We start from the raw sequence: 12,429 nt of genomic DNA, 5'->3' as shown, positions 1-12,429 counted from the left end.
ATATTACATGAATACATTTACTTATATTTCATGTTTAATTTCATGTAAAAAAACACAAACATTTTGTTTTAAAAATTACACAGTATTAATAAAATATTATATGTATGAAATTTTATTTCAGATAGATTCTAAAAAGTAAAATGAAATGAACCCTTAATGATTATTATCACAATAATATTAAATAACTAGTTTATATATGTCCGTTTAAATAATATACATATATTTTTTAAATGTCATTTGAAAGCTCAGGAAGACTTCCACAATTTTTTTTTGAGAAACATTAAAGTAAGATTTTTCTGTCTTTTATAAACCACCTCAACCCAATTTTCAATACATTTTACCAAACAATTTTTTTTTTTTTGATGCAATCATGTAAAAAATATTTTTAATTTCATTGAACCACTTCCATCCTGACCCTTTTAATTCCTTCATCTAACACAATGCACCTTCCCACCAACTTTCACAAACAGGTAAAAAAAAGGACCCAGGAATGTGCCAACTAACGATGTGAAGTTGTCAGATCACAGGGATACCCCTGAACCCTCTATAATCAGTCCTTTTCAGTTCATCATATACATAAATAAGTATCCAGGATCACTGCCGTCAAATTTGTAAGCCCCAATCGAAGCTCGCCAAGATCAACATACTTGTCTTTCTGTTGCTAGCTTTTATGTTGCGAGCTGTACAATGGCCGACATGATAAAGTGCTGGAGGCAACGTGTGACTAAATCATGTACAAAATTGTTTCCTTTGATATCTTCCTGCGATATGTAGACTCACACTAGGGTGCATTAATTGCCCCAAAGGCAGGACAAAACCCATAGAGGCCCCAGTAATGCCTAACTGCTATACACACATAATATCAGTGTTAATTTGAAGACTCCAGAATCGGGCCACTGTAACAGTTAACAATAACTAATAATGTACCGTGTTCTATTGAACATACAAAAAGTCAAAGTGGAGAGAGAGAGAGAAAGAGAGAGAAGCTTAATACTTTTTTTTAAAGTGAATAAACTTGGAACCACTGGAGCAGTTAACAATAATTAATATGTACTGTTTTCTGTTGAACATACAGAAAATCAACGTGGAGAGACAGAGAGAGAAGCTTAATACTTTTTTAAAGTGAATAAACTTGACACCACTGGAGCAGTTAACAATAATTAATATGTACCATTCTCTCTTGAACATACAGAAAGTCAAAGTGGAGAGCAAATCCTCACACTTTTTTTTAAAGTTATAAACTTGGCAGAAAAGTGCTTTAAAAAAGAAATGTTTTTGAAAGAATGTTTACGGAAAAGCTCTCAGCATGTTACAGGGTTAGAACTGTTTACTATGCCTTTTTGAGTATTTACATTTGCCATAATGGAAAAGAAACATCTGGGTTTGTAGTTAAGAAAATAAAGAAATCTAAGAAAACTGGGACAAAAAAACAAAAAAGACATTCTTCAAAGGGTTCAGTCCTGGTGATAATTGGGTAAGCTAAACAGAAAATCAAGCCATATTTTCAACAGCTTTGACTTTTAACGAGTTAATAAATGTTAGCCATAAACCGTTTTCAAAACACACAGGCTGTCAGTAAAAAAACGTAACAGTAGGTTATATAGTAAAATGCTAGGTAATGCAACACAACATCTGTGAAAAGATCAATTTTATTAATGGAATACATTTAATAATAAAAATATTGGGGACCAAATCATGTCAACGCATGCATTAGTTAATTCACTTGAAAGATTTGTAATACACCAGAACTTCAGACTTGACAAAATGCAATTTATGTCTGATGAAATGAATAGTCTTGTTTTAAATTTATACTGATGGAAAGAAATAAAAGAACATATAGTATAAATACCAACTTCAATCAAAACACTCATCAATAGTCCACAGTATACAGTTGTTAACAGTGTTACTGGCAGTCAGTCCCACAGTACTAACATTAATTCCCACATTTCATTTTATTTCAACTTATTTCGTGCTTATATCCAATTAAGGTTCAAGCATGCTGTCCTGGGCACACGTCTCAAGTATCTGTCCAGGACAGTGGGTTAGTTGTTAGTGGATAGTGGATAGTGAAAGAGAGATTATTTTTTGATTTAAGGAAGCGGTCAAAATTTATTAATCCACTTACTTTTATTTTTCTGGTCTTAATTTTCAAAATTTCCACATTGACCCTTTAGTTAGGTGATTCCTGCTCCGAGTCAGACCCCCAATCTTATCAGAAACCGGACTGGGGATAAGCGTGTTTGAAACCATAGAGATATATGGACATGTTAAATACCTAGTCAAGTCAAGTGAAAGAGAAGAGGGTGTTATGGTCTTACACCTACCAATTAGTTGTTAAAACTCGCTCTGGGTGGAAGCCAGTACCGGGATGCGAACCCTGTACCTACCAGCCTTATGTCTTATGGATTAGCCACACAACACCACCGAGGCCAGTATAGAATAGTAGTGAATTACATTTGACCTCAAATACCACGTGTTCCCCTATTTCTTTCCCTCAGTATATATTTATGTGCTTATATCCATTTTACAGTACTGACATTCAGTCCCACATTACATATCTGTGTTTTATACAGGCATAACTACTCTAGTACTAGTTAATGAAGTCTTGTCTCAAATAAAATGTGTTCCCTCATTTCTTTCCAACAGTATATATTTATGTGCTTATATCCATTTTAAATGTAAGAATGCTAACCTTAGGAATTCATGTCAGCTATCTGTGTTGTTTGTTAATGGTTAATTGATGGTGGTTAGTCAGGGATAAATCAGTACTTGGCCTTCCCAGTAAGCCATTAAAACACACTGTGGCATGGAACTGGTATCGAGGAGTTCTCAGTACCAGACTTACACATAAATCTGATGGCAAAACAACACTATATTTTGTCACATTAACTTTGATTAAGGAATAATACACAAAATGTATGCAACTTTTGACATGTTCTATTAATAAAAAAAACATTTAAAAATATTTACTATCATATTTCATTTAGACAAGAAACTTAATATACCAAAGGGTATGGATCACAAAACCTCATTTTACCAAAGGTATGTGTTCCTTACTTACTGTCAAACATAAATGATGTAAATCTCCACTATCACCACACCTCCCCTGCCCCCCCACCAAAAAAAAAATCTATAGCAAATTGTCTGAAACAAATTGAAGCTAGTTTACTATGAAGAACACTTTGGGGAGAAAAGGCAAAGGAATGATACAAGGAAAGTAGATGGGAGTCGGGAAGCAATGTAAGTGTTTAGTTGAACTTCCAATAGGCCTAAAATGTAAAAGGTTACATTCCTCATAATCTAAAACTGTCTCCAATGTATTATATGCTTCACAAATTGAGGTCTGACCCTGTGCTATTAAAAATTTTAAGTCTAGACGTAAAGATTTTAATAAAATTTCACCTTTATATAAATAGCATGTTTAGAAACTTCACTAAAGTCTTGAATTTGAACTTTAAAAGTTTTATAAGCATGGGTCCTGATCTGACATATATATCTATAAATGGGGCCATGATTTAGCATATATAAAAGTGGGTCCCATGATAAGGCATATATAAGTGGGGCCCTAATCAGGCATATGCAAGTTGAACTCTAATCAGGCATATACAAATGGAAATGAAATGTTCCATTGCCAATAAATAAATAAATAAAAATATATAAAAAAATAAAAAACCATTACAAAATCAAAAATTAAATAAGAAAAAGTGTTAGATGACTCACATGGTTCTGTGGTGTAGCCAGTGGGCAGCATACCGTATGGACTCTGCGTGCCCTGGTACGGGTAGCCCGACTGGATGAAGGACGAGGAGTTCTGACCGCCCACGTATGCCATGGTGGCAGAGTCGGCGCTGGCCGTTGTCGTAATGCTGCTCTGGACGTCGGTCGTACTCACTACACTGCTCTCTTCGGTGGACGGAGTAGATGAGGTCAAAATCTGAGGATATGAAATGGCAACATTTCTGAAAAAAAAAGAAAAAATTATATTAAAAAACAATTTATTAAAAAAGGTGCAAGTACAAAATTTTTTATTAATAAAATTGGAGTTACAATGAACATGTAGTCTTTTATATGCACCACCCCACAGACAGGATAGTACATACCACAGCCTTTGATATACCAGTTGTGAATGTACTGCAAGCAATGGGGTGAACTACAAAAATGTTAGATTTTCTATAACTAATAATTTATGGAAGATGTTAAAATTCTGTGTAATTTAATGGTATAAAAAAGATATGATAATTCCTCATTTTTATTCATTTATTTTTATCATCAGTTTTCATTTGTTTTATAAATCATTAAATGTATGATGGCATTAAATCACTTCTCCAAATGCATGTTCATAAAATGTTGATAAATGTAAACAATCTCTTATACAAATATATCCTCTATTTATGAGCTAAAGAGTTCCTCAGAACTCAATTAACCTCTTTACATATTAACATACATGTACTTCATTTTGAACAGCAAGTACCATTCTTAGTTAATTATACCAAGATACAATTCAACAACAACAACAATAAGAGATTCCACAACAGATAAACATGGTGCATGATGGGTATTCTGTCATGATATCCCTCCCTTCCAAGGTGCTCCCAGGACAAAGAGGCCACTCGGAGATAGTGAAGTAGAATCAAGTGCTATTCTCTGCTGTACAGCCACATCTGATTGGGCTATTATTTTCTACAAAGTGCTTCCTTCACATCAAACAGGTCTAATGTTGATACTGGCCAAGGTGTCAAACACCCGCAAGATAACACTCTTAGTCGTGCTACAACACTTGGAGGCATTCAACAACAAACATAAACATAAATGTCAAACACAAAGCTGGTGGTAGTGTAGTGGTTAAGCCACTGGCCTTCAGGCTGGTAGGTACTGGGTTCACATCACAATTAACTATTAACAAATAAACCATAAACCACTGTCCTGGCCCAGTGCTTATAAAACCTTTAGAGTCCAGACTCAAGACTCTAATAGAGTCTGAGACACTAACGTCATGACAATGCCATACAAATTGTATGTGTGTAACATCATTAGAGATTGAGTCTGGACTCTAAAAGTTTTATAAGCAAGGGCCCAGGACTCATGTTTTCAAAAAAGGAATCGTATATTAACAAATTAATCTATATACACAAATATTGAAGAAGTAAAGAAAATCAACTCAGCTATAACATGATGTATATATTTAATATGTATGTATGTATGTTTGACATCCCAATAGCCGATGATTAATAAATCAATGTGCTCTAAAACAAACTTTAATAAATGTAAGTATAAGTTAAATTAATATAAACTAGTAGTATTCCATGTAAATGTATATTAGGTTTAGTTGCATAATACATATACATGTAATATATCTGTGATCTGTATGTTCAGTAACATCGTATGTATGTATTTTGTATCGGCTCTATTTGGGGAGTTTTTGTACAATAAATATTGATAGCTTACACATCTGAGGTGCGTACTAAAGACAATTACATTGAACCTCAGCTGAACAGAAGTACAAAAATCAACTGTAGTTAAAATGTAACACAATGCCAGACTCCAGTATCAACTAGAAATGTTTTAACAATAAAACAATATGTTGTAGAGATGAATATATATGAATATTCTACGAAACAAAATGCAAGTTTCAGTCTATAAGCTACATTGTAGGTACCATACAGTGTTGTAAAAAGGAAAATACGCCTTAAATTTAACAGTGACACCACCAGGAATGGAATTTAATAGGAATCAAAGGAACAGACTGCCTCAAAACATTATCCAAATTATACAGCAACATAAAATTATTTCAATCTGTAAATTTTCTTACAATATGTGGATACCAAGGAAAAACCCTCAACAAAAACTGAAACATGACAAATACAAACACGCCCTTCCCTGTAAATATGCACGGACATTAGTACAGTGAATATGGTTTAAACAGGTTTCACTGTATAAAACATTGCTCATTCTTGTCTTTCTTAAACTATTTACTTTCTTTAATTCTACCACAAATATGTAAAGGAAAGCTAAGACTATTAACATTCTGTCTGGTATTTGTCAAGTCATGGACTATAAATACTGCAATCAAGAAATGACGATTTCCTAATAAATATCATTTTTAATTTTATGGCGATAAAAACACACCTTTCTTCTACAATCATAAACACACTCCTTCATACATTCCTAAACCAATCTTAGAAACCTCTTAAAGAGTCTTGCAAGCACCCCTTTATAAGGTTTCCATGGCAACTAAAGCAGAGGTTCATTTGCTATGATCAACATTCACAATCAATTTGATTTTCTGTCACTGACTGTTTCCATGCACACCAATAAACTATATGTCAGAAATTATGAGTCTGTTAAAGGGTCTCCGAGGTGTTGTAACATATGGCTGTTATTGAAGGAGCCATCACCATAAACAAACGCACCAGACCTAGTTACTCCGAGGCAATTGCCAGAGAAAATTGCCCAATCCACATGGGTCAGTGAGGGAAAAAAATCAATGATACAGTCCCCAAGAAACTTTTATCCACTTTTAATAACATTAGTGCAAGTTAAGGTTGAGGCAATGTTTCCAATCATGCTTGCAGATTAAAGAAAAGAAAGAAAGAAAAAATGTATTATTACTGATATAACTGAAAACTATTTTTGCCACTGTGAGTTTTTCATTAACAATTTTTTTGGTCATTAACAGATTTTAAAAATGAAGAATTACTGAAAAAACAACCTTAACCCCCCCAAAAACCCACTCTAAATGTAAACTTTTAATAAACATTTTGATATTTTGAATAACTATTTTACAGACAACTTTTCTCTTAAAAAAAAAAGTTTGTTTTGTTTAATAAGACCACTAGATCACATTGATTTATTAATTATCGGCTACTGGTTGTCAAACATTTGGTAATTCTGGCATGTAGTCATCAGAGAAACCGCTACATTTTTTTCTGAGTGCAGCAAGGGATCTTTTATATGCACTTTCACACAGACAGGAAAGCACATAGCATGGCCTTTGACTAGTTGTGGTGCACTGGTTGGAACGAGAACTTTTTTATTGTGCTTAACTATAGTATTTTCTATATTTTCTGAACATGTACTATAATGCAAATGTCCCATTTTAAAAAATTTCATTGGTGAATAAATGGCTTCTAAAGAGATATGATTTAGGGCTCATTTATCTTGGATGTCAAAAATAAAGGCTGATTACAAATTCTGGCAGGCATTCTATCTTGACTGGAAGCAGCATTGATGGTGTACAAAGTTAAAGCAAGCACACTTGTAGGCACTCTGTGGCTGAATCTATCTACAGGGAAAACTTACTTGTAAAATTCTGATGTGGCATATGAATTCTGAAGTACAGGGGATGGCTTGTTAGGATCAGCTAAAAGAAAAAGTTTGTGATTACTAACATGCATAGTTACAAATCATCAACATACCTACCTATAGCCTTAACTAATATGGGACAAGGACAGTACAAAACAGGAATCAATAATGCGAGGTTGTCCCCAACAAGACAATAAGGGGCACTTTTAAACAAAGAAGGTTCCTTTTTTTAAATGAGGGGGAAAATGCCTCTCCTGCCTACCTCCCACTATTTATTATAGTCCAGCTAAGTAAAAAGTATTGTTAAACACCAGTACAACAGAATTGAAATATTTTAAATATTCATCTCAAAATGAAATTTTGATGTTTGAAAAATTTACTTATTTAAGATTCCATTTTAAATTGCAAAACAGAATATAATAAATATGAAAGCAAAACTATTTCACTATATTTTGTGAATATGCAGCAAAAGTTAGAAAAAGCAGCAATAATTATGTTATTTAATATACATTTTATATTTATTATTTGTAAAATTCTACTTTTTAAAATGCACTATATCTTTGTTGGGGATGAGGGGACATGAAACGAAACAGAAAATACACTGTGATGGAAATAAAATATATCATTATTTGCTTTTCAATACATGTATTTTGTTTTAGAGTCAACAGAAATATTTAATATTTATATCCCATGGTAGCAGCGAATTATCAGGCAAAAATCAAAACAGATATTTCAAACCCAGTAGTTTTATAATTATTAATTATATAAATACAAAGCGATTTTTGTCACTTGCAAGCCAGTGATTTATTAAACAGAAAGCTGTGAATAACTAATCATGAAAACTTAAAATCACATTATTTGAAAGAAAATTAAGGTTGCCTTTTAAAACACACATAATTTGGGAGAAACAGTGTAACTGTCCTTTCTACTACACCTTTTTAAGGTGGCTGCTTAATATACATGTAATGCCCATAATTAGTCCTTATTTAGTCATTAGAATAGTATGTTGCTTGTTTGCATCATGTTTGTGCATATGTTTTGCATCCAGTTCCGTATGTAGAATGTCTATATGCAATAAAGTTTTTTATCTTTATCTTTTATACATGAAAGTCAGTTTGTATCAGATGATTCTGGTGGTCTCTTATGACAGGTGACTGCTTAAAATAGATCTGTACAATATTAGATAACTTGGAAATATAAAAAGTAGCATATTATGTTGTTATATATAGGTGCAATATTCATGTCGCTTATGGTTTGACTGTATAAGAAAAAACAACACATTTGCACTCTAATGAAAATCTATCGAATTTGAACCATTCTGAGAACACATGCTACGGAGCATTATGATCAATAGCCCCGTCACAATGTATTACACAATAAAATTTCCAAAATGACCAACAGAGTGTTTGGCACACTGCAGTCCCACAAGCATTGCATGTCTAGGTGGGAAAACAAGGGCAACAAATTGCCAAAGCACTGCATTTTATCACATCTTCCTGTTGGCCCACTTAGTCTGTGATGAGTTGTGATGTGAAACTCCGATGTGGTATTGATTGGGCTGATCTTGGTGAGGCTTGGGCCTCCCAGGGGCACTCCCAGCAAGCTGCTTCCAATAAAACAGCAGAGTGCGGGGCGCTTTCCACTGGATTGATCGTGTTGTTCCAGGGACACAATCAAACATGATGCATTTGATGAAGACAAGTCGAGGGCAGTGTTTGTAGAGATTAAAAATAAATCACAGAAAATCGTTGAACAAGCTTGTCCGATGAATTCCTACAGCAATTATCCAAAGTTGGAACATCATGACAAAGATTATCCTTCTTAGACGTGTGGGCTTTTTTTTTAAAGTCAAGTTTTAAATCATTGCCAGTTTTCTTAATGTGATTAACTACTTTGCTTTGAATTTTCATGAATCAAGTCTCTGACAGAGGCCTCATTTAATTAGGTAAAGAATATGAACTTTTATTCAAAGAGCATTTAGTTGAAGTTGGCATGTGCATATTCAGAGGGGGTATTGGAGTCACCAACCTGCTACAAGCAAATTTAGTTTTTAAAATATATTTTCTGGATAACATGACTTGACTCCCTTCCTCCAACCCCCCCAACCCCCCAAAAAAAAACCCCACTTTGCTTGTCAGTTTAGCCCACCTGCTAAATGTTCTGCATATGCACATGGTTTGAGTCAATAGTAATTCTGTAACATCAACATTTTTAGTGAAAAATATTAATATCCTTGCATACTTAAAAATATATCAGCATGTATATGCTATGACCATATGGCAACATAGCAACGACCACTTTACTGTATGTTACATGTTATAACCTGAAGATAAAAACTGAAATGTATACTATAGTTACAGATTAATTTTTTTTTTTAGCTCCAGTTATATTTAATAAGTAACTTAAAAAAAATTAAGGAGGGGGGGGGGGTATAGAAAAAAGCAAAACAATATCAATTGCTACTACTCACATGTATATTAAAAGGTAAATTTTGAATATGAATATTGTTTGAATAAGTACAGCTGTCTTTCAAATACTTAATAAATGACAGTAATACTGAGGTGTTTTGACATTCCATTTGGGAATAATGGTTTTGCATAAAATGAGCATCTAAAATACATTTAATTTTCACTGCATCTCCCAAGTAGATAATATTTCACTGGTAACTGGCAACATAAGCAATATATTTAACAGTGAACTGTCAAAAGTCATTAGATTTGCATCCAATATTTCGACAACAATATTTATGAGGATGCACAGCAGCTGAATTTTAACAGTATTGAACTGCATTAATAGGCCACATTATTATTTAACTGCATAAAGCATAGATGGGGCGAGGTAATATTAGCTAATTGTGAAAACATGAATTTTATTTAAAAACTGACAAGTAACAACAGCTTGCATTTGTTTTTAGCATGGTGCTTACAACTGGAAATCAACAGCAACAGTCTGTCAATGGTTATCATCAACTACCTTCATATGTGTACAAATCTGTAGCCATGTTTTAAAAATACTTTGTGACAGGAAAGAGTGGAATAGCACCATACTTTCGGTGAATACAGAAAATACTACATGGGTGCCCACTGAATATCATTTATCTTAAAATTTGTTTTTAAAAAATGTATCTAACAAGCAAAAGTGACTTGGATACATTTTTTAATGAGTTGTAGATAAATTGTATCTAACAAATATGAATATAGTATTCTATTTCTTACATTAAACCTGGTTTAAGATAAATATCTTTTCAAACAAAAACTTATTTACTTGCAGTTAACTTATATATAAAGAAACAAAACAAAAAAACAATAACTTATATATCACAGAGTATTCAATTTCAGGTTAACTTGTATATCACAGAGCTGGTGGTATGGCTGTGGCAATAAAGTCTTTATATATTACTTCATTTAAAAAGGAAATAAATTTTTAAGTATAGGCTAATTGCTAAACACATTCAAATGTTGTTGTTTTTTGCTTAACAAAATGTGTATTAATGTTGCTCCACATTATATTTTTTATTCAGTGGCTATCAGACAACAAAAGTATGTGAAACAAAATCCAGGTAAATGAAAAAGTTAATGACATATTATGTATTGTGTAGGATGGACTTAGTTTTTTAATTATCAAGATTCTCTAATAGCAAAGACAGTCACACATACATCATGTACTACCCTGTATAGTTATTTGTATAGTTATCAAGTGATTGTTCTGACTGAGAAATAAGATATTCAATGACATGGACTAACCTGTGTAGTTATCAAGACTAGCTATATTAGTGGTTGTCCTGACTGAGAAATAAGATATTCAGTGATATGGACTAACCTATGTAGTTATCAAGACTAGATATATTAGTGGAAAAAATTGTCCTGGCTGAGAAATAAGATATTCAGTGACTTGGACTAACCTGTGTAGTTATCAAGACTATCACTGGCTGTACTGACTGAGGTGAATGGTGAATGGGATGGACTATCTTCTGATGGCAACTCTCTTTTCACTGCTGAAACTAAACAAATAAAAATAATAATAACCTAATGTTTCTACTTTCTAATAAGTCTGTAAAAAAGAAGAAGAGAGAATGGCATTCGTTGGGATGGCAATTAAACAGTCAATCGAGTCGAGGGTGATCAAACCTGCGAACCATCGCATTTTAGGCAAGCAATTTACCAAACAGCTATATCCTGCTCATAATTTAATATGGAATCAAACATGACACACCACATGTGATAGAAGCTATATGTACTATAAAAAATGGGCCTTGATATACTGTTTTGGGGAGTTTCTTTTACTGGTCAGTATATATCTGCTAACAAAATACACTAAACAGACTGTTACACACTATCATTGAAGGTACTGGCAATAAATTAATAAGATTTTTTTTCCTACTGTAAACTGAAAACTGTAAATTTATGGTACTAATTCTTAAAAACCAAAACCATAAAGGATGTGTGATAAACATGCTGGTAAGTGTAGGCCTTGATGCACTGTTTTAGAATTTCTTGAAACGATCAATATGTAACTGCTACTGAAATGCATACAACTGACTCTTTCCACTATCATCAAAGGCAATAAATTAATATGACATTTTTCACTGTCAACTAAAATGAAATAATTCTTCAAAAAACACCCCAAAAAACCCAACATGCCAAAACCTTTTTTCTTTCTTTTCAGCATCCACCTAATGTGAAGCAAATTAATTCAGACAAACAAATAAAAGAAAATTTAATAAATTATGTCAAACTGGACTATAATTCGTAAAAAGACAACAAAAAAAAGAAAGAAAAAGAATTTGTGTTCAGCATGCCAAAACCTTTTTCTCTTTCTTTTCAGAGTCAACCTAATGTGAAGCAAATTAATTTAGCCAAAACAAATAAAAGAAAATTTAATAAATTATGTCAAACTGTGTGGTCAGGATGAAGTTAAAGTGCTTGACAGATTTCCTCCCCATGGGGTAATGGGAACCGATAGACTGGTCATGATTGAATTTACCACCTTCACTCTCTGGTTATCCGTCACTCAGTGAAGTGTAATTACTGACTGCCTATTAACACTACATGTAGGCTACTTAGCAATTTGGACACTTCATTATGCTATACTCAACAAAAGAAGTTAGCACACTATTTATATATCCAT

The 12,429-nt window shown here is 33.1% G+C and overlaps 1 protein-coding gene across 3 annotated transcripts in view; it reads right to left on the bottom strand.

Moving 5' to 3' along the window:
- The window catches only part of LOC121375688 (eyes absent homolog 1-like), a 218,242-nt gene that overhangs the window by 59,239 nt on the left and 146,574 nt on the right, over positions 1–12,429 (bottom strand). For all 3 annotated transcript variants that reach the window (XM_041503271.1, XM_041503273.1, XM_041503272.1), the window contains exons 6-8: positions 11,204–11,302; positions 7,300–7,360; positions 3,721–3,959 (exon numbers count right to left, since the gene is read on the bottom strand). In XM_041503271.1, the coding sequence (XP_041359205.1) occupies positions 3,721–3,959; positions 7,300–7,360; positions 11,204–11,302 (399 nt within the window). The remainder of the gene's footprint in view (positions 1–3,720; positions 3,960–7,299; positions 7,361–11,203; positions 11,303–12,429) is intronic.

Source organism: Gigantopelta aegis, chromosome 6 (genome assembly GCF_016097555.1).
Source record: "Gigantopelta aegis isolate Gae_Host chromosome 6, Gae_host_genome, whole genome shotgun sequence".
In the NCBI taxonomy this organism is placed as follows: domain Eukaryota; kingdom Metazoa; phylum Mollusca; class Gastropoda; order Neomphalida; family Peltospiridae; genus Gigantopelta; species Gigantopelta aegis.
Note: the sequence above shows the minus strand (reverse complement) of the source record. Positions and strands in the feature narration are given on the sequence as shown.